The sequence below is a fragment of the Boleophthalmus pectinirostris genome, unplaced genomic scaffold (assembly GCF_026225935.1).
Source record: "Boleophthalmus pectinirostris isolate CB_2022bp ecotype Guang Dong unplaced genomic scaffold, ASM2622593v1 HiC_scaffold_15, whole genome shotgun sequence".
Lineage (NCBI taxonomy): Eukaryota > Metazoa > Chordata > Actinopteri > Gobiiformes > Gobiidae > Boleophthalmus > Boleophthalmus pectinirostris.
This window is the reverse complement of record NW_026571070.1, coordinates 14,891,651-14,914,759: the sequence shown is the minus strand read 5'-3', so window position 1 is coordinate 14,914,759 and position 23,109 is coordinate 14,891,651. Positions and strand designations below refer to the sequence as shown.

The 23,109-nt window shown below is 36.5% G+C and overlaps 2 protein-coding genes across 2 annotated transcripts in view; one reads left to right on the top strand and one right to left on the bottom strand.

The window, feature by feature from the left end:
* Positions 1-3,734: 3,734 nt before the first annotated feature.
* On the top strand, positions 3,735-15,578 carry tecrl2a (trans-2,3-enoyl-CoA reductase-like 2a). The gene is made up of 13 exons (XM_020930640.1): positions 3,735-3,758; positions 8,878-8,928; positions 9,003-9,054; positions 10,128-10,172; positions 11,397-11,500; positions 11,818-11,933; positions 13,244-13,349; positions 13,459-13,531; positions 13,990-14,033; positions 14,117-14,171; positions 14,251-14,339; positions 14,424-14,469; positions 15,451-15,578. Exons 1-13 carry the CDS (start codon positions 3,735-3,737, stop codon positions 15,576-15,578), a joined length of 933 nt encoding a protein of 310 aa, XP_020786299.1.
* A 1,493-nt stretch (positions 15,579-17,071) lies between these two features.
* abca4a (ATP-binding cassette, sub-family A (ABC1), member 4a) overlaps positions 17,072-23,109 on the bottom strand; it is a 51,048-nt gene continuing 45,010 nt past the window's right edge. Inside the window, exons 42-50 of the mRNA XM_055150781.1 lie at positions 22,601-22,721; positions 22,457-22,519; positions 21,521-21,627; positions 21,267-21,408; positions 19,922-20,056; positions 19,293-19,396; positions 19,119-19,211; positions 18,554-18,803; positions 17,072-17,979 (exon numbers count right to left, since the gene is read on the bottom strand). Of these exons, the coding sequence (XP_055006756.1) occupies positions 17,848-17,979; positions 18,554-18,803; positions 19,119-19,211; positions 19,293-19,396; positions 19,922-20,056; positions 21,267-21,408; positions 21,521-21,627; positions 22,457-22,519; positions 22,601-22,721 (1,147 nt within the window). The 3' untranslated portion in view covers positions 17,072-17,847. The remainder of the gene's footprint in view (positions 17,980-18,553; positions 18,804-19,118; positions 19,212-19,292; positions 19,397-19,921; positions 20,057-21,266; positions 21,409-21,520; positions 21,628-22,456; positions 22,520-22,600; positions 22,722-23,109) is intronic.

Below are 23,109 nucleotides of genomic sequence, written 5' to 3'. Positions count from 1 at the left end.
ACTCAAAATGCTCTGTTGCACCTTGTGATGTCATTTAGTGGTAGTTTTTAAAGTAACAGCTCTGTTTACCTTTAGTTCAGTAGAGATTTCAGGAGTGAAATTGCCTAAATATGCAGGGTTTGTGTTTTAAAGTGTGAATGAAATGGTTTGTGATATGGAAACAACATTATAACATAGATAGAAGTAGCGTAATTTGGTTTGGTTTGGTGAGATATTATCTGTGTTGAATATTTATCATAGTTTCAAGTTTCGAGTGTCAGTTTGTCTATAAAAAAAAAATAAAAAATACAAGAAGTACTACTGAGTGCTTCTAAAACAGACATCTATTTTTGTGGAGTAGAAAAAGGATGGTGGAGGCACTCTGATTTGCGGTGTATTTATTAATAGTCATGCCTACACATCTATTTTTATTAGTCTAATTGCAATTTATGTTTTGGTACGTGTTAACATTATGGTTGCTAGGTAACAGAGCTGGAATTACCTGTTATCTCCCTATTATCACATCTGCCCATGTCCAACCAGGAAGTAAAATTATGAACTTTACTAGACATAAAAATGTTGCCTTTTATTGTAAAATCTTTAAAATAATATACGTCAACTGTGTTTTAGTGAAAGAGTACTCAAACCTGTCATATGCACTTTAAATATTTTTGACTGGCCCAAAGTAAAAAGACCTTTTTGCCATTTTGCCGGAAAGTTTATATCATATTTTTATTCGAGTGAACTTTCTCATAACCCCTGAAGCTTTGGATACAGACTATAAATTGTTCTTTTTAAGAACCATTGAACTTTGTGAATGCTTTATATCATCCCTCGTATAATTTAATGGTGCATTGTGTAGCGTAGGGTCGGGTACGACACATATTATTGCGTCTTATTGCGTTGCCTATAATGTTCCGCACTATGGCATTAAACATGTCTATTTAGCATTTATTTAAGTATGGCTGTTTTTGTTGCTAAAACTTATCTTGAAAAACATGCAGTTTTACTCTTAGTGGGCTCACCTCTCCACAGATCTGACCTGTAGCTTGGCCTGCTCGCGTCAGCTGTTTGTCTGGAAGGAGATACGAAAGTTTAATGCCAAACTATGTTCCTGCAAGCAGATGGCAGACCTTCTAGCTGAAATATGATAGTGCAGTTAAATGAGTAAATATTATATATGCCAGCTGTTCACCGTTGCACTGTCTTCCTATGACCTCTTGTATAAAGCTGTGATTTTAAATTGTATTACTTATCTTATTTTTACTTGTATATTTACATTTATCTAATTATTTCTTATCTGACACCTGTCTCTTGCTATCTTTTTTACAACTTATTTAGAATTTATTATTACCATTTATATTTTCACTCTTTCTTATTATATTATATTGTGATGTGTGAGCTTGTGACAAAGCCCCCGTAATTGCCCGTCACCCCCCAATCAGCGCGTCTTTCTCTGGCCCGAGAGCACACCTTAGCTGGCAGACCGCGTGGAAAAACTTAAAGAGGAGCTCCATTCATTTTCTTGTCTGTCCTTGTCCTAACTATGTGGGTGCTGGCTTGCTGTAAGTGCTGCTGCTGTAAATATTGTTGTAAATACTTTTTTCTCTGCTTCGTCATTTTCACTGTAAATGTTGCACTCTGCACATTGGGCTCTGGTGTGAATAAAAAAATTCACTTAAGTGAAGTTTTTTTCAGTCTTTATATTTATTTTGGATGAACCTGTGATAGAGCTACTATGTCCAAATAATTTCCCTTGTGGATCAATAAAGTTTGTCTAAGTCTAAACATTTTATTTATTTATTTATTTTTTGTTTTAAGCTGACATTAACCGACATGGGCATTGCTTACTTGGCTATATTTGGTCATATTTACAGAAATGTTTAAAGGGCCCATATTACACTATTTTCTGATCTTCTGTATGTTATGTTTTTTCATCTTCAAAAACAGATCTGGGGTTTTGTTTTGATTCATTCGCACATGTTTCACACTCAAACCCTGCAGATTTAGGCTGAGTTCTTCTCTCAAAAGGAAAACACCATTCCACCTGATGATACGGGAACTGCTCCACTGTGTTTTACACTCCATTCACTAGAATAATTTGGATAATTTCAGCCCTGGAATTGCCAATCTCTGCTGAACTACAGGTAAAACGTAGCTTTTTACTTGAAAACTACCACTTCATGACAGAACATTTTCATCTTTGGAGATGTAGCCAGACTAATAATAAAGGGTTACTCAAACATGTGTGAATGAAACAAAACACAACTCCAGGTATGTTTTTGATGAGATAACAATCTAACATGGCTTAAAGCTCATGAGAATCAATTTTGTATAATATAGGATCTTTAATTAATGCACTGATCCAGAAAATAAATAAATGAATGAACTTGCTCTCCCTCGCCTATGTCCCAGACCTGCTATTCCTCCACCTCCCTGCTCTTTAGCCTCAGTCTGAACACTGGTACAGCTCTGATCTGTGGGTTATTTCAGTAACGCTGTGTCTCTGGAGGTTCCTCTTCTGCTGACACCACAAAGGCTCACAGCTCAACACAAGGCCGGCCCATCATAACTCTTCAGTACGAGCACAAACATAGACCATGGTCTGTTTGGAGCATGCTTTACGATCATTATATTACTCACATGTGCTGTACAGTCAAGGGCAGAGAGTGCTATTTTTAAGTCTGCTGTGCTATGCTGGTTTATTTTAGACAGAAAAAACATAAGTGATCGGCCAGGCGAGTTACTTGGTCATGGAGATCAATTAAATAAATAGAAACAAATAGATATAAAATAATATAATATGAATATTCTATGTAAAAAATCCATTCTGACACATGCAAAAAGTAAGATGTACGCTTGGGGGGGGGGGTCATTGAAGACTTTCAAGAAAACGTGGGTTCCATTTTTTCAGTTTGTCGAGTCTGTTAATATTCCCTCTGTTCCAGAATGATGTTTTTCACTCTTGTCTTTGATTCCTGTGTCACTCTCTCTTTTCAGTCTGGTGCATGTTTATTGTGAGTAGGTGACCTGGTAGTTGTTTTTTGTTTGTTTGTTTTTTCTATTTTAGATTTTTTTGTTGTTGTTGTTGTTGTTGTTGTTTTGTGTGTGTGTTTTACTCATCTTTTTGTCTTTATTTAAATATTTTATCCTGACAATGCTGATATTTGGAAATTGTTATTAAATAAAGTTTGGGGAAAAATCCATTCTGAGTTAAATATGGGTGAATATATGAATAGGTGAGCATATTTACGTTTTTGCAGAAGGGTCTGCCGCATGCTTGTCTCCATGGAGAAGCCATTGCTTTGCCTGTAATGTTCCATGGTATGGCATTAAAGAAATCCAGCTCCATGTAGGCAAGTGATAAAACTCCCCCTGGCCACGTTACAAGTCAAATCTGTGGAGAGATAACACCAATAACTTACAGTAAAATAAAATGTTTTTCAGTGTTTTTTTAAGCAAAACACCTGGAATTAAATAACTGTAAGATAGATGAGATACTGTGGGACTTTACCGGCATTTGAAACACTTCCCTAGGAGCATAGAAAGAGAGAGAAATGGAGAGAGAGGGAGGTGAGAGAAAGAGGGAGGGAGGGAGAGATGAGAGAGAGACAGAGAGAGAGAAAGAGGGAGAGAGAGGTCAGAGCTGGGACTGTCCCACATTGAAGAGGACATCAGACTGAGCTCCATGTGAGAGGAGAGCGATGACTGTGCAGACTTTTCTTTGTTAATAAAGTTATTTTGTACATGCCGCGATGAGCCGCACCACCTTCTTTGAGGTAAGTCTGAATCTGAATGTATGAAAACTGTAAGCAAGGCTGCTAAGCTACTCAACGCTAACATGTAATTTTGTAATTTTATTTATAAATCTATGCGTAAAAATATCTACGGTAATTCCCTCACCATTTGGACGCACCATGTGGAGGCCAAACTTAGAGCAATGGGCAGCAGCAATAAAAATGCTTAAGGCAACAAATGTTAACTCAGGACATGTGCTGCCATTCAATTGTATTAGTACTATCACCTTGTTGATTTTACTCTTTAAATAGCTAAATTGAAACTGCAGAAAACTAAAAACTAGACTGAAAAAGGGTGTGGGAGTTTTATTTTTTGGTCTGGTGTTTGTTTTTGTTATGTTAAATTTCAAAAATGGACAAAAAAGTGGAAAAAAGGGAAAAAAGATCTATACTGAAAATGTTCTATGCATATATTTTGCATTATACTATCAAACCTTTAAGCCAATTTTATTCTAGTAGAGCAGGGATGTTTACAGTGCATCGTTTGGGTTCCTAGCTGTGATTAGTTGTAAGATCTGAATTAAAAATAAGCGTGTAAAGATATACACAAAGCATTCAGATCCTTTTTTCTGTTTAAGGCTGATATGTTTGGGAATTCAAAGTGTCCTCTGTATGTGCGCAATGGGACAGCAGGAGAATTCAGAGCTGTCAATCAAACAGCAAGGAGGCATCTCATGTGTCCTTCATCCACACGGCCCCACTGTACAGCCAAAGTAAACCAGGTCAAAGCATGTCAGGGGTGTCAAAACATGCCAGAGTCAGCAACACAAGAGGAATTTAAAGTTAAAAGTTGTGGACATAAAAGTTTACATTCAAAATCTGATCATTATCTGATTTCTGGATATCTGGAGTAGTAATCTGATTTCTTTTATTCACAATGTCTTAATTAATTGGGGAAATATATCTCAAAGGCAAATTCATGTAACAACAACAAAGTGAACATGTAAAAAGTGCAATGAATCAGACCTAGTACTAGTAGTAGTAGCAGCAGTAGCAGTAGTAGTGGAAGTAGTAGTAGTAGTAGCAGTAGCAGCAGCAGTAGTAGAAGTAGCAGTAGTAGTAGCAGTGGAAGTAGATGTAGCAGTAACAGTAGTAGTAACAGTAGTAGTAGTAGTAGTAGCAGCAAAAGTAGCAGCAGGAGCAGTGGAAGTAGCAGTAGCAGTAGTAGTAGTAGTAGGAGCAGCAGTAGTAACAGTAGCAGCAGTAGCAGTAAGAGTAGCATTAGCAGTATTAGCAGAAGTAGTAGCAGTATCAGTAGGAGTAGCGGTAGTAGTGGAAGTAGCAGTAGCAGTAGTAGGGAAGTAGTAGTCGTAGTAGCAGTAATAGTGGAAGTAGTGGAAGTCGTAGTAGTAGCAGCAGCAGTAATAGTAATAATAGCAATAATAGTAGTAGTAGTAGTAGTAGTAGAGGCAATAGTATTCCCAAACGGAATAAAGATAGCAATAAATAATAGCAGTAGTAACAACAGTACCACATTTCAATTAAATGTCCTACTCGGTGTACTCCAATAACATTCTTGTGGAGTACAACTAATCTTACTCCATGGGCAGTGTTCAGACCACTGTATCCTATGGAGTACTTTGTCTAATTAAATGTGATGTGTCCAGTTTGAGTGACCACAAAATCAAAGAAACTGCATCTTCATTAAGTTTAATTTACTGCTGAGGGCAGAGACGCACTGGTCAGCTCCAACACTGAGGCCAGAAACGAGACTGTGGAGTGCATACATGAGTGCATTACAGGCAATACATATTCTCATTTTTATTACTACTACAACTAATATCATAGCAAGTAAGATTAAAAATGTTAAAATAAAACTGCTGCTGCTACTGACTCTACCATGAAGGTCAAAACAAACAAATCTTAAAATAAACCTAATATTTACATTTACCTTCATAGTGCAGAAATTATGCGTGAAAGGAATAGTTTTATTTTATAGTCAGCTAATTATTTAAAGTCAGTTCATATTAAGTAAGTACATATTTAAGAATGGTAATTAGAGGTAAACTACATCTAAAGAAGGAGTTGTGTTTTGTTTCATTCACACATGTCTGAGTAACCCTTTATTATTAATCTGTCTACATCTCCCAAGCTCAAAATGCTCTGTTCTACCTTGTACTGTCATGTAGTCGTAGCTTCCAAGTTCACAGCTACTTTTTACTACTACTACTACTTTTTTAGTTCAGCAGAGATCGGTAATTCCAGAGCTGAAATGATCGAAATGATTCTAGTGAAGGTGTATAGAGTTTAAAAACAGAGGAGAGCACTTCCTGTATTACATAATGACATTAACAGGTGGAACAGTGTGTTTTCTGTTTGAGGGAAGTTTCTAAATATGCAGGGTTTGTATGTTAAACATGTGTGAATGACACAACTCATAACTCCAGGTCTGTTTGTGATGAGGAAACATTACAACATAGATCAGAAAATTGTAATATGGGCCCTTTAAAGTATACGTGCCATTCCATTGAGGTGTATTGTAGTACTGCTTGAGGTGCCAATTTCAGTGTATTTGTGTGTTAAAGTCCTTGTCGTGACAGAAGTGTGACCTGTGCTGTCAGCAGAGCCTCCTCCCCAGAGAGGGCGCTCCTGCTCCCAAACACACAAGCACATTTACAAGGGCACATACATGGCGCTAACAACCCACTGACGGCATCAACGTGAGCCCAACCTCTGCAGCAGCTGGAGGAGAAAGACCACAATTCCCATGATGCATTTCAATGGCATGTCTGAGCAACTAGGAGATTACGTCCGTCAAACCATGAGCACTCAATATGAACAGGAGCAACCAAAATGCCAAAAAACAAAAAAGGGTCCATATTACGCTATTTTCTGATCTATGTTATAATGTTGTTTCGTCATTAAACACCCTTGGAGTTGTGCTTCGTTTAATTTAGACATGTTTAACACACAAACCCTGCATATTTAGGCTTCTTTAAAACAAACAAACAAAACACTCTGTTCCTGTGACAAAGAGGGCCTTGTCCCTGGATTGACATATTAATTTCATTTCATTTGACATCTGTTTATCAATAATCAACTAAACTGCTAAATACAACTACCCCGAGTTTTATTTAGTTCTTGTTTAGTACCTTTAAGTTAATCACAATACACGCAAGTTACTTTAAAAAGGGTTTGTGAGTTAAACATGTGTGAATAAAACAAAACACAACTCCAGGTTTGTGATGAGGAAACAACATTATAACATAGATCAGAAATGTGTGTTATAAAGGACTTTCAATAATTTCTTGACTAAAATATCACTTCAGATTCAGAACTGGCACAATCTCACAAAATTGAACACTTTAGTTTAGTACCACAGACTGGCCTGCCCCCTCCTCTCTCTTCATCTTAATTAGCAGGTGTCACTGCGATGTGCAGTGTTCAGGGTCAGGGCGGGGTGGGGGTGGAGGAGGGAGAGGTGTGGAGCCTGCATTTTGCCCTGAAAGCCCCATCCTCTATCTCCTCCTGCTCTTTCTCCTACACCTCCTCTTCTATCTCCTCCTGCTTTTTCTCCTACACCTCCTCTTCCGTCTCCTCCTCATATTCTTTCTTGTCCCCCTCCTCCTCTATCTCCTCCTCTTCTTTTTCTTCTTCTTCTTTCTCCTCCCCCTCCTCCTCTATCTCCTCCTCCTCGTTCCCCTTCACTTCTATCCCCCCTCCTCTATCACCCACTCTTTCTCCTCTTTCTTCTATCTCCTCCTCCTTCTTCTCCTCCACCTCCACTTCTTCTTTCTCCTCCCTCTCCTCTTCAATTGCCTCCTTGGCTTTCTCCTCCCCCTCCAACTCTATCTCCTCCTCGTTCTCCTCCACCTCTATCTCCCCCTCTTCCTCGTCCTCTTTCTATTATCTCCTCTTCCTCCTTTTCTATCTCCTCCTCCTCTATCCACTCTCCCTTCTTTTCTATCTCCTGTCAACTCCACCTCTATCTCTTCCCCCTCCCTTTCTATCTCCTCCTCCTCTTTCTCCTTCTCCCCCTTCTTTTCTATCTCCTTCTCCTCCCCCTCCTCCTCTATCTCCTCCCCCTCTGTTCTATCTCCTCCTCTTCTATATCTCCTCCTCCTCTTTCTCCTCCACCTCCTCTTTCTCCTTCTCCTATCTCTTCCTCCCCCTCGTCTTCCTGCTGGGTGGGCTGCTCCTCTGTGGACACTGTAATAAGGCTCTAATGGAAAGCTAAAGATTTGCTGAGTGCACAGTCAGTTTGAATGAGGCCCAGAGCCACAGAATCTGCAGAAACACAGGATTTAAGGCCCATCATTTACCGACTCATTTACTTAATGGCGGAGGCGCTGTTCACACATGAGGGAACATTTAATCTTACCACTTTGTATTCACATAGCACATTTACAGTATGTTATAATAGAATACACTGTCATATTGTAGAGACTGTCTACATAATAAAAGGTTACTCAGACATGTGTGAATGAAACAAAACACATGTCCAGGTTTGTTTTTGATTAAGTAACAACATTATAACATGCTTTAATGCTCACAAGAGTCAATTTTATGTAATATAGCAATTCACTTATCTACTGATAGAGACTTAAAGGTGCATTGTGTAACTTTTCTGGTGGAGAATCCGTCACCCATTTGTTTCTGAAGATGTAATTTCTCTGCTTGGAATGTTTTCACAGTGACATAAAACAGCTCTACCTTATATTTATTCAGTTGCAGGTGGTTTTAAAGCTCAAAAATACCTACAAAAACTGGCATTCTGACTGTGAGTGGGGTTAACTCTCCAAAAATCTGGCCTGTAACTTGGTCTGGTTTGGTCTCCATGAAAATAAAAAGGTTTAATACCATACTGTGAAAACGTCCAGACAAAGTAATAACATTTCCATGGAGAAAAGCGTGTGACGGACCCTCCAGCAGAAAATTTATACAATGCACCTTTGACTAAATCTTTACTGACTGACAGTGAGGACACAAATCTAGATCTTCTCACTGAATATTTAAATTCACCATGTAACAATGCAGCACCTTACTCCACTGCAAAAATATATGTTTTTTGTGTTTGTGCTGTGGTAAAGCTAGTTCTAATTTGACTGAACATATCCAAATCTTACAGTTAAAATATGGTCATTGCTGTTTGTCTTCCCAGGTGGAGATCCTAGATGCCAAGACAAGAGAGCAGCTATGTTTTTTAGATAAGGTATGTATTTTCTATTATACAATTGATATTAATGTCTCAATATCATTTTGAACATTCTAAATATTTTCATTCAGGTGGAGCCACATTCAACTATAGGGGACATCAAAAGCCTTTTCCACAAATTATGTAAGTACAAGCCTATTGTTGTTTTGAGACTTTAAATCAGTGTTTCCCAAACTTTTTTCTGGGGACCCATATTTTAAAAGTCACAAATCCCAGTGACCCAAGTCAACAGACATTATTCATAAGTCACAAAATAAATCTGTGACCATTACTGAACATTAATGAGGATATTTTATTGTTGACTGAGTGATCATGTCTCTCTGAACAATTATTATTACTCAAGTTTTAAACAATGAAAAACAGTAATCAGTGTTTCCCACAGAAAATTGGTTAGGCAAGGCGGTGCAGATCGTGGCAAGGTGTGTTAAAATTATTTTCTGATCTGTGTTATAATGTTGTTTCTCATCAAAAATACACCCGAAGTTTTTTTTTTTTTCATTTACACACGTTCAGCACACAAATCCTGTATATATAGGCTCAGTTCTTCTTACAAACAGAAAACACTCTGTTCCAACTTGTGATGTCATATGTTAATATAGGAAGTGCTCCACTGTGTTTTTAAACTCCATACACCTTCACCAGAATCATTTGCACAAGCCCAGGAATTGCCTGTCTCTATTAAACAAAAGATCAGTGTAGCTGTTAACTTGAAAAATGCAGCTTCATGACATCACAAGGTGGAACATAGTATTGTGAGCTTTGCAGATGTAGACAGACTAATGATAAAGGATCACTCAAACATGAAAATGAAACCAAAACACTGGAGAAGGAGGTAACAACATTATAGCATGGCTTAAAACTCACAAGAGTCAATTTTGCACAACATATAGGACCTTTAAAAATGTCAGATTCTGCAGTTATGTCATCTGAAAACAACAATACACCTGAAGAGCACTGGAGATTTTTGTTAACAACATGTCCACAAACTTCCTTCCTAATCCTGCCTGTATTTTGTTCTGGTTATTACCTTTTCAAAAATATTACAGATTCATGTTTTACTCAGGCTGTTTTTGTGCATATCAGACTGCACCAGCTCAAGTTTATTCCATTGTGATCAATTATAACAGAGCCTGAGGCCAAACTGAGCCCAAGGCCGACTCTTCACTCCCGAGTCTGAACCTGTGTAATCCTTTCAGATCCTCACTGGTATCCAGCCAGACAGGCCCTCAAGCTCGACCCCAGTAAGTACACTGAACCCAAACTCAGCAAGTAGACCGTATCCAAACCCAGCAAGTAGACCGTACCCAAACCCAGCAAGTAGACCGTACCCAAACCCAGCAAGTAGACCGTACCCAAACCCAGCAAGTAGACCGTACCCAAACCCAGCAAGTAGACCGTACCCAAACCCAGCAAGTACACCATACTTCAGTTCAGGAAGTAGAGTGTACCAGACCCCCATGAGTATACTGTACTCAAACCCAGGAAGTAAAATGTAAGTAAGTTTACTGCAGTAAGTAGACTATACTTCAACCTTACTATGTAGGCTGTATTCAACCCTGTAAGTAGACTACACTCAAACCCAAAAAGTAGACTGTACTCAAACCCAATTAGTAGACTATACTCAACTCCAGTAAATAGGCTGCACTCAAACCTTTAATTAGATGTACTCAAACCTATAAGTAGTATAGTAGTATAAGGATTTGGCTTAGTGGTGCTCCATGTTTTTATTAAAAAATATCGATTCTAACATGCTGTACTGTAATCAATATTTTTGGTCTAAATGAAAGTGGTATCACCTAAACCAGGAACCAAATCATATGTATTGCAGGTGTGAATTGGATTAAACTAAAACAACCAAAATTAAACCCAGGCTAAACCAACACTCAAGACAAATCAGGTCTAATTAAGCCTGCATAACAATTGGTATTGTTATATATTGTTGCCCTGCAGATTAATCATTTATCATTTAGTTACATTTTTTGCTGTAGACCATTAATGCACAAAGACGCCCATCAAAAACTGGAAAAATGTTATTTTATATAGAAACTGTGTTACGAGTTACTTGATTTTAGCCTCTTCATTCTTAACCTACATGCTATTTCTGCTCCTAAAATAGATTAGATTGTTACACTTTTGTGTGATTTTTTTTCACAAACCAAAACCGTTTTGCACTGGGCCCCCAACCTCTACAACCGGCCCTGGCTGTTACTTCTTAGTAGTTTTAATTGTGCGCATGATACAGCATTTCCAGGTCTCGCTGTTCTAAAACACAATGCATTAGAGACAGAATCTGGGACAGTCACTTTTGAGAATAGTCTAAAAATATGGGCCCATTAGTAGGTTACCTCATCTATTTATTGCACAGCCCTACATGCCAAAATTAGTTTAAAATCACAGTGTATAAAAGCAAAGTATATGGCATTAGTTTAGCTGTATTAGCACATTGATAAACTTGTATTTTTTAGGAGGAAAGTCACTGCGAGATGATGAAGTCTTACAGAACCTGCCTGTTGGGACCACTGCCACAATGTACTTCAGAGATCTGGGTCCACAGTTAGGCTGGACCATGGTGAGTATGTTACCCAATATTAAATAGACCAAAACTATAGATACTTTGCAGCTGATCTCATGCACAGTTTTTCAGTTAGTCTCTCTCACCTTTTTTTTGTTGAAAATCAAACTCCTAAATAGGACCATGAATGTTTTGTCAGTGCAAAGTGTCAATAACAGAGAGCAGAATAGGTGGTTACCGTTGCAGTAGGTTTCTTGCCAAATGCTGCTACTTCGGCATACGTGGGGAGAGAGTACATGTACTTTCTAAGCCCATTTGCTATTTATAATGTGTGTACTTTGCTTCTGGTCTTTATTTTGCATTTGTATTTATAGGTGTTTCTGGCCGAGTACTTGGGTCCTCTGCTCACCTACCTCCTGTTCTACTTCAGAGTGCCGTACATTTACTCTCACAGTTATGCCTTCACCTCCAGCCCACACCCTGTTGTCACGTAAGTCTACACACTCAACTCAAATCATTATCTTCAATAAACGGGTAAATTTGGTTATTCTGACCTGAGCCACTTTTTGAAGAAGTTGTAAATTCAAGAGGCATTCTGTGAGTAATACAATAAACTGTTTGGGTAATGTTTTCAGCCTCCTGTTTATGGGTACCATTTTAAGTACCTCTTTTTACAATTACAACCATATCATATTTTGTTTTGAATTGTTCATTGCTATATCAAGTGGGTTCATTTTTCATCACTCTGAAAGCTGCACATAAGGGAGTCCAGAAGTGACAAAGGTTTTATTTGGCAATATTTCAGTGAAAAATATGCAGATATATTTTTCAGAATTTCTTTTTAAAGGTCTTATATTACACAAAAATTATTCTTGAGAGCTTTAAACCATGTTAGAATGTTACTCCTTAAAAACATACCTGGAGTTGTGTTTTGTTTCTTTCACACATGTTTAAGTAATAGTTTATTGATAGTCTGTACATTTCCTAATCTTAAAATGCTCTGTTCCACCTTGTTCCACCTTGCGATGTCATGGTTTGGTAGTTTTCAAGTTAATAGCTACTGTTTTCTTTAGTTCAGTAGAAATTGGCAATTCCAGGGCTGAAATGATACAAATGATTCAAGTGAAGGTGTAAGGAGTTTAAAATACAGTGGAGCACTTCCTGTGACTTCCTTTCACTTTCTTTCAGTTTGAGAGAAGAACTCAGCCTAAATATGCAGGATTTAAAACATGAGTGAATGAAACAAAACAAAATTCCAGGTAGGTAGATTATAACATAGTAGGGATGTAAAGATATCCAAATCTCATGGTACAATATATATTGTGATATTTTGGAGAGGCTAATGTAATTGGAGATGGAACACTTTTTTGCTTTTAAAATACCTTGACAAGATTTTGGTGTGAATTATCTCCATCATGATCCCAGGAATTTGAGTAAAAAGCATATTTCTTCATGTTGTTTGCACTGAAATGAATCATGGGATATGTAGTTTCTGATGTTTATAAGCTGTTGCTACTATAAAACCATGCATTTAAGCAAAGAAACTTGTAATACGATATATTGTGACAGTCCACAATATTATGACTTCTGACAATACGATATCAAAATATTTCGGTTATTGTTACCTCACTATAACATAGATCAGAAAATAGCGTAATATGGGCCCTTTAATCTCTACCTTTCATCCCAGTTTGAGTTGTACCATGTCAGTGTAACAGGGCTCATACTAGACTGCTGACATATTCCTCTCCACACTATGAATAACATTTACGTAAAACTAACTCACCTCTCTGTGTCCAGTCTGGCCTGCGTCTGCCACACGCTCCACTACATAAAGAGGCTGGTGGAGACCATCTTTGTGCACCGTTTCTCCCACGGGACGATGCCTCTCAGGACCATAGTCTGGGTGAGCACACACACACACAGAGACATTTACCTTATGAAAGCTACACTCCTCTGTCCATTAGAGCTGCAGTGAAGGAAGGACATTAATTGATTTAGCTGTTATGTTTCAGAACTGTGCCTATTACTGGGGATTCTCAGCCTGGTTGGCCTACTACATCAACCACCCTCTGTATACTCCTCCATGTATGTAAAATATTCTACAGATGATTTAGTGTTACATTTTAAAGGTGCACTATGTAACTTTTCTTGTGCAGAGTCAGCCACCTGAGATGTTCCACAAAATGCCATTAAATCACTTAAAACCTAACTCCATATTGCATAATTAAATTGCAGGTATTTTATTGCAAAGAAAACTTGGACTTGAAACTTGAAAAACATAAATTCTTACTATGCCAGGCTTTGCTTCTCCACAGATCTGACCTGAGTTGTAACTTACTCGGGCGATGCTGCGTGTTTGTCCCCATGGAGGTAGATAAGCTAAAAGTCATATTGCAGAACATTCTAAACAAAAATCAAACTCAAATCTCCATGGAGACAAGCCAATGCTGGGACCTCCATCAGAAATGTTACATTGTGCACCTTTAAAATATATAAATAAAAAAATGGTAATAAATAAATGTATTCTCTTATTTTCTCTTTAGCATATGGAGATCTGCAAATCAACTATGCGCTGGCCGTGTTTGTGGTAAGAAAAATGAGCAGCGTATTGCAATAAAAAATAAATAACTTACCATATTATATTGGATTAAAACAGTGTGATTTCTGCAGATGTGTGAACTGGGAAACTTCTCCATTCACTTGACTCTGAACAACCTCAAAAACAGTGAGTACAAAACATTTACAAAACACAACATCATAGACATTATTGTGACATTCTCTCATCAATGTCTCAACAAATGCAGGATCAAAAAACAGAAAATTTCCAGTGCCAACCAAGAATCCTTTTACGTGGCTTTATTTCTTTGTATCCTGTCCAAACTACACATATGAGGTAAATAACACAATGATAACAACAGCATTAATAAAGTAATATTAAAATGTACTTTACCAATCTCTTTTATTTCTTATTTTATAGGTTGGGACTTGGGTTGGTTTCTCCATCATGACTCAGTGTGTACCAGGTCTGTATAGTTAAATTAATTACCGTATTTAAAGCTGCTGTGTAACTTTTCTGGTTGTTTGGTTTAAGAAGTTTAAATGCCATACATACATACTGCGTAACACTGAAGGCAAATTAACAAAAACACATGTGACACCACTAGGTCCTTTCATAGGTTGTATGTTTTCCTATGTTTTGAGCAATAAAAACAACAGCAATCTAATAAATTCAAGATTTTAATGCCATATCCTCCTGAGATGCAGCCCATTCATTTGTGTCCTTTATAGTGAAAATCTTTTGTGTTTTGAGATACACTCTTAATGGGGGGGACTAGGTTCCTCTGTCTAAATGGACCTGGGGGATTATAGGGCACTATCATGTCCAGGATAAAAATAAATAAATAACTGAATAGGAGTTAGTTTGTGACTGCACAAAAAAAAAAAAATTAAAAGGGAGTCTAAAAACATTTTGAGGCGACTGTAGAAGCTTGTCAGAGATGTTGGTCATCAAAAAGTTGCTTTTGTTAGGTTGTTAACTTCACATGGATTTAACACCAAAATGTCCCTGGTGTCCATTACAGAGGACATGTTATAAAATTATAAATAAAAATAAAATGAACAAAATCAAAATGTTAAGTGTTCATTTACCTCCAAATAGATACAAAATTACAAAAAAATATATTGTAATACACTTTTTTCTTCGGGTCCCAGGAGGTTATTGTGGTACATCCCAGGCAATTAAATAATATCACCAATCACTATCACCTATAAATAATATCATCAATTTTTTTTCAGACAAAATAGTGAAACAAAAACACCAGGATCAGTTAGTCCAGGTTAATACGAACATTTTAAGACCAAAAATAACAAGGCTCACAGAAGCAATTACAGAGAGAGGGATGACGATGTTTCAATGTTAAGTCAACTGAAGCCAGATATGATGTTATCTGTGTCCATTTATATATAGAGTCTGTTGTTCTGATGTTAGTTTTCTTGTGTTGCAGTTGCTCTCTACACTTTGTTGGGGTTCATCCAGATGACCATTTGGGCCAAAGGGAAGCACAGAGCCTACAGCCGAGAGTTCAAGGACTATCCGTCACTTCGAATGGCCATTATTCCTCTGATTCTATGATGTTATGTATTATTAACTACTTAATAATGTTAATCCTATGGCTCTCAGACTGTTAAATTAAGACATTTTTTACTTTAGATTTTTAGTAGAATTTAAATGCTTGCTTTATCCTGGTTTATAGGGGATTTAGTCCTTGGTTTAGTTCTTGGTTAAAAGGTGCATTGTGTAACTTTCCTGGTGGAGGAGCCATCAAATGCTTTTCTCCATGTAGATGTTATTGCTTTGGAATGATTCACAGTATGGCATTAAACTTTTCTATCTTTATTAACACCAAAGTTACAGATCAGATCTGTGAAGAGCCAACCCCGCTTAGACAGAATATATGTTCTTGATATTTTTGAGCAATAAAACCATCTGTAATTGAATAAATGTAAGGCAAATCTGTTTAAAGTCATACTGTGGAATGTTCTAGCCAAAAAGTTACATAGTGCACCTTTAAGCGCTATGTTTAGTCTAGGACAGGAGCCAAGCTTTCTGATCATTTAGATTATAATAAACAGTATTGTTAATTATTTATTACAGTTTCTAGTGAGATAATCCACTAAGGTTAGACTATGCAATTTTTGTACTTAAATATTCAGTTCTATATGTGAACTCATAAGGGTCCTCATATGGTATTATAAAGCAATACGATGCAATAAGAATGTAACCAGGAGAGACTTAAGAAGACAGACAGGTAAGTGAGAAATACAGATATATTTCATTTGACAAGTTGTGAAGATTTGTTAGAGAAAAGACCTTTGTTTTTTAAAGGTTTTAGAGGTATAAGTTTACAGACAGATGTAAAGCAGCATGTGTTTGGCTGGGAGCAAAAGAAAGGTACAAAACAGGTTGGCGGTAGGAACAAGGTAGAAATATTGTCTTCCTGGTTGAATTTACACAACATGAAGTTCATATTTTATGTATATTTTAAAAGTCCTGTATTACACCAAATTGACTCGTTAGATTTATGCCATGTTATAATGTTGTCAGTGTTATCTCGTCAAAAACATACTCAGAGTTGTATTGTTTTTTGTGTTTTGTTTCATTCGCACACTTGAGTAACATAAATTAAAAAATTGCAATATTAACAACTTAAAACTACTGTAGTTCAGACTGTTAAATACTGAAAGTGCCTGCTATATGAACATAAAACAAACAACTTCAAATGTGAATGCAGAAATTAAGCGTGCACTATGTATGTCTCAGGAGAAAGTGGATAAAAACTTTATTAACTTTACTTTGAACTATTTCCTTGTAAGTTTTATAATAGTATATATTGCTATTAACAGGCTTAAAATGTAAAGTACAACAATGTAGAACAATGTTGTGTTTTTCAAAATGATTGTCAGTGGCTACAAGTGTTAAATTTGAAATTGAAATGTCGATGTTTGTTTTATTTAAATCTTTATTTGACAAAATGTTTATCATAATAACAGTGTATTTCTCTACTATTTCTTTACTTTGTTAAACATACCAAAATCATTTAAACACACATTTAATTTCGTGGCATAACAATTTAACATTTGACATTTACAGATGTAGCAGCATTTGTAGCAGTAATATTGCACTATAGCATCAAAAATCTCCTATGCTTGATCATAACATATAAATAAAGTGCTATGATAAGACTATGATTGTCTGAGTGCTCATTTGTCTAATAAAGGCATTAAACAGCATCTTAATCTTGATTGGCATCTTAAGCAGCAAAAAGCACAAATATTAACTTGAAAAAGCCAATATTGTGCTTTATGACATGTCATAGTTTAAGGGCGTTTTCCTTCATATTAAAGGTCCTATATTACACAAAATAGGCTCTTGTGAGCTTTATGACATGTTATAATGCTGTTGTTATCTCATCAAAAACATACCTGGACTTGTGTTTTGTTTCATTCACAACTCTACATTACTGGACTATCTCAGTGTAAATATTCAGAGTTTGTGTATGAAATGCGAATGACACAAAACACAATTCCGGGTATGTTTTTGAAGAGGAAACAAAATGATAACATAGATCAAAAAATTGTGTAATATTGGCCCTTTAAACTTAAGCACAGTTTAGTTTGCAAGGCCTAAAGGTGAGCAGCACAGAGCATGACACAGGCACATTAATGCTCCACCCTTTCAAAATAAAAGCCCATGAGAAATAAAATAATACATTGTAGACACACAACATGTAATTTGTCCTACCTTTGGGGTTTTCCATAATCATGACATACTATGTTTCAGTTGTAGCTGTGTATTTGCTAGCCCTATTTGCCTTTAGTCTTCATTTTATTTTGTAGAGCTTTTAAAAACAATCACTTCTTCTCAGCCTCAGGATAGGAGAGGTGATAATAATCCTCTGAGCTCCAGCAGCTTTTGGATGCAGCACTATATGTTCGTCTTCTCTCGATTGTTGCTTTGCGAAATTCACAAACACCTGGAAGAAAGACAAGCCGATAAGAATTTAAAGAGGGACTAAACACCTAAACTCTACTCACAAACACATTTCAAATAGAGCTGCTAAACTGGGCTGTGCCTGGAGGAGGAGAGTGAGTGAGGAACAGTAAATGCTATTAAAACACAATATACACAGTTTATTAGCAAAAAGTTGATTTGTCCTACTGATGTTCAGTGATGTTAAAAGTAGCCTCAGTTAGACCTGTGGGGGCTCAGCTGTCTTTACCTACTCTAAGGGGAGGCTCACATTTACCCAATTTCAAAACCCCTGCTATAAGCCAATATTCTCATGTAGGGGGCAGTTTTTTTCCAATAACAAATTATATTTGTTTTTATTTGAAATCTCCAAAAACAAAATCCCAACACTGAACTGAACAGCTTCACATTAGGAGCCGATTCATGGGTTAAGCTTAAGTGTTTCTATATGAAAATTGTGAGGATTTTTTCCAATTCAAAAGAAATAATAGTTTTAAACTGTTAATTGCTATGAAAACTGAAACTCATGGATAAAATGTTTGTAGTTATCATATACATACCCACTTATGCATTTTTACCTGGTCTAGAGTGGTCTGTGACACAGAGTAGTCTTCTATGTTGAGTTTGTCCTTGTTTGCGAGCACCATTTGAAAGATCTTGGCCAGAGAGGAGGAGTTGATCTTGTATTGTAGAGTGTTATAGTGCTTTTCTCGTTGAATGCACCCAGGGAAAGAGCTCTCCATGAAGGCCTCTGCAGGGTTAAGGTCTGGGGCACAACCAGGCCTTGCTGCTCTGATCTTCATAGTCACCATATAACCATCCCCAAACCTGTTAGTGATGGACAAATATGTAGAGACTTTATAGGCTTATGATGTTGTATAAAAGGAAAGTATTCATTAAATTAAACCATGGGCTATCTAGGGCTATCAAAACATTCATTAGACATTAGCCACCTATCTGTCAGTGGTCAAAGCTGAGTAAATTGCACAACTTAGTAAGATAATATGATAATTTAATTCAGAAAGAAATCTATACCATCTGACAGAATACATCTAAAACCTGCCATTTCTACTAGTCAGTAAATTATATTTCAAACATTTTTAATAAACAAAGACTATGTAGGATTAGATGTAAGTGTCCTACTTGTATTTGAGATGTTGGATTGTTCCCAAACATTTGAAGGATCCATTGACCATGATGGCTAAGCGAGTACACAGAGCTTCACATTCTTCCATACTGCAAGAGCAAGAAAAACAGATAAATGAAAAAATAACTATTAAAGATAATATAAATTGTAATATATTACTTGTACGGTACCTGTGTGAGGTGAGGACCACAGCTCGCTTGTCCTGAATAACACTCATAATGGAGTTCCACAGAAAGCGTCGAGACAAAGGGTCCATTCCTGTGGTGGGCTCATCCTAAAATCAAATATAAGGCCATTAAAAAAGTATTAGCAATAAGTCATTCTGTATTATTTGTATGTTTCAGATTCAGAATTTTATTGTCATTATCATTGAAAAATAACATAAACATATGAATGTTTATCACACAAATCCTTTATATATAATGCTTCTCTCAAACACAAAACACTCGGTAATACAAGTGCTCCACTGTGTTTTTAAACTCCATACACCTTCACTAGAATCATTTGGATGATTTCAGACCTGGAATTGCCGATCTGTACTGATTAAAAGGTAAAAGGAAGCTGTTATCTTGAAAACTACTGCTTCATGACATCACAAGGTAGAACAGAGCATTTTGAGCTTTGAAGATGTAGACAGACTAATAGTAAAATTATTACGCTAACATGTGTGAATGAAACAAAACATAACTCCAGGTAGGTTTTTGATGAGGTAACAACATTAACATGGCAAAACAGAGACATACAGTCAGATGTGGAGTTTTAATGTCATTTCTGCATTGAAAAATGGTTAAGGCCTCACCAGCAGTACTAGAGCCGGGCAGCCGATCATGGCGATGGCTGTGGACAGTTTCCTCCTGTTTCCTCCGCTGTAGGTCCCAGCTGTGCGACCTGCGTCCTCTGATAGACCCAGCTTCTGGATGGCCCATTCTGCCACCTGTGCACACAACAAAGATATTCACAAATAAATTACAAGCATTATTCATTATTATAGTAAAATATATGGGAAAATTAACTGCTGCATAATATAAATCAAATTACTATATCAATATCATCCCCATATTTTATTATTATCTATTGCATTGGCAGTTTTGTAGTTATTAATCAAGGTTAGTGTATTTAGTTGGCAGTCACAAACAAGCTTAAAGAGATTCACAGCGACAGACTGTGCCAAGTACTTGTACCATCTAAAATAAATACCACTATTTGCACTTAACTGAATAAAATCTTATTACTATATGCAATACCAACAATTTAAAAGAATTAATCAAATCTTACTCTGACAGTTAATACTTACCCTGACAATAAATTGTGTTTGTATCCCTCTTCTCTTTTAATGTTAATTTTATGATGATTATTTATGTTTTGATTTGTTTGTATTGTGATTTTATTGTCTTTCTTATTCTGTAAAGTACTACTGAATTACTTTGTGTATGAACTGTGCTATGCAAATAATCATGTCTTGTCTATTTTATAAAACACAACTAAAATAACTAAAGGCTAAAATGTCTCAATAATTACTTCCCTATATTAGCATTATTAGAATAAAATGTTATATACAATACCACTTCAGATTAATTAATCAAATCTTTCTCTGACAGTAAATGCTTACCCTGATAATAAGTATATTTTATAAGCAATATTAAAAAAACTACAAGCTACGTAAAATGTTTCTACAACTATTTCCCTATACTTACTAATTTTAGTACTTTTTATGTTTTTTTTTTTTTTTCTCATTTATTTGGTATGATTTATTTTATACACTGTGTTAATTTATATTATATTGTGCCTACACTGTGCATCACTTGGGAGACTTTGTTTTGGTAAAATGTGCATTACAAATAAAGTTGGATTGGATATTAGCATTACTACTGTATTCTAATATAAATAAGAATACGCGCATGTGTTTTGTGAGAATATAGTACTTAAACTTGTACCATCCAAAATAAATATCATAATTAGCACTTAAAATGTTATTACTATATGCATTACCAACCATTCAAAGTAATTCATCAAATCTTAACAGTAAATACTTACCCTGACAATAAGTGTATTTTATAAATAATACTAAAATGTTTCAACAATTACTTCCCTATAATACCATTATTAGTACATGCTAATATGGTTTGTGAGAGTACAGTACTGACCCTGCTGATCTCATACTCTGGCACCCCTCTGAGGCGGGCGTACATGTGCAGGTGCTCTCTGCCCGTCAGCAGCTCATCGATGGCATCAAACTGAGGACAGTAGCCCATGTTCTGGTGCACGTCCAGAATGTTGGTCAAAATACTGCAAAGTTCATTACAAAAGGTTAATACATTATCTTCAAGCCAAAGTAGTTCAGTTTTTACACCAGAAGTATGAGAAAAATGTTCCTTTTAAAGACTCAAATACCACTGACCTGTATCCAGTGACGGATGCTTCTCCAGACGTAACATCGATGTCTCCTGTCAGCATTTTAAACGTGGTGGTCTTTCCTGCTCCATTCACTCCCAGCAGACCGAAACACTGAGAAGGTTCAGATAAGATTAGATAGAACTGTATCAATCTCCCAGAAGAGAAATTCATTTAATACGCACTAAAGTGGGGGTACAAAAAAATCTAAATGTCCATAAAGTCAAAATCAAGAAACATTACAAGGAATTATATTTTTAACTAAGCATAAAATACAAAGTCTATTATTAAAATGTGCCTTACTATTTGTAACTCAGGTTCATAGTATCAGGGCTGTTGCTAGTTTGTAGGGGCTCTATGCAAAACACTACTGGGGGGCCATATGTCCTAAACTGATATGGTGAAATACTATAGAGCAGTGGTTCGCAAAGTGAGGTCTAGGGCCTCATGAGGGACCTTAGAGGCATTGCAGGGGGGCCCCCAAAGATTGTTCACATAATAAGCAAAAGTGAAAAAATGAGTTTCAAATTAGCTTTACATCATATATTTCATTACATTTACAACTTTATATTAGTATTAAAACAATATAATAATGCCCATAGGCCTAACTTTCTTTTTTTTCTTAAGAAAGAACATGACATTTTGTATTAAATGCAGTGTAAATTATTATTAAGGGGCTCTGCAGACTTTGGGAATGGCTGCTATAGGGGTATAAGGACTTGTTATGAACATGCCTCAATTTGATAGACTTTGAAAATAAATAAACAAACACATGCACATGTTAAATCTAAAATATATAAGGATTTTTTGGGTTGAGCATTCACTTTTGAAGCTGCTCTTCTCCATGTGGAATGCTCTGTCTCTGCTTGTTTTGCTTGTAGCTTGACAGTTTAATGGCTCTGTGCTGCGTATTTACAGTACAGTTTGCTTTTACTGTAATTACCTCTCCAGGCGAAACTCCAAGGCAAATTCTGTCAACAGCCGGGATTACTGTTCCAGTGTATGTCTATAACCACAGAAAAACACAATAGAGGCAAATAATAGGATGAAGTAACCTTATACACAACTACTGGACTACACATTTTACCTTGGACAGGTCTCGCACTCGAAGAATATCATTTGTTTTGTCACTTTTATAAATCCTCTGCCTCTCCTCAGCCACATCAGCATCCTCATTCGCAATGTGGAATCGAGGGGAATCGGAAAGCCTGACAACAAATAAACCACAACTGACTGTTAATATTAAAAAAGACCACATGAGCATTTATATTAGTTTTAATGACTTATTAAAACTGCACTATGCCACCTTTCTGTTAGAGTATCTAACACCTGTCTGGAATGTTCCACAGTATGGCATTAAACTTAACCATCTCTATGAAGACAAGCAGGTGACACCTCTAAGCCAAGTTACAGTTCAGATCTGTGGAGAGGTGACGCCCACCCACAGTAAGAATGCATTTTTCAAGTATTTTCTAAGGACCTGTAATTGACTGAATGCAAGACAGATTAGATTAAAGCCATTTTGTGGAAAGAAATAACATTTTCATAGCGACAAGCAAGTGGTGGACCCCCTTCAGAAACATTATATAGTGAATT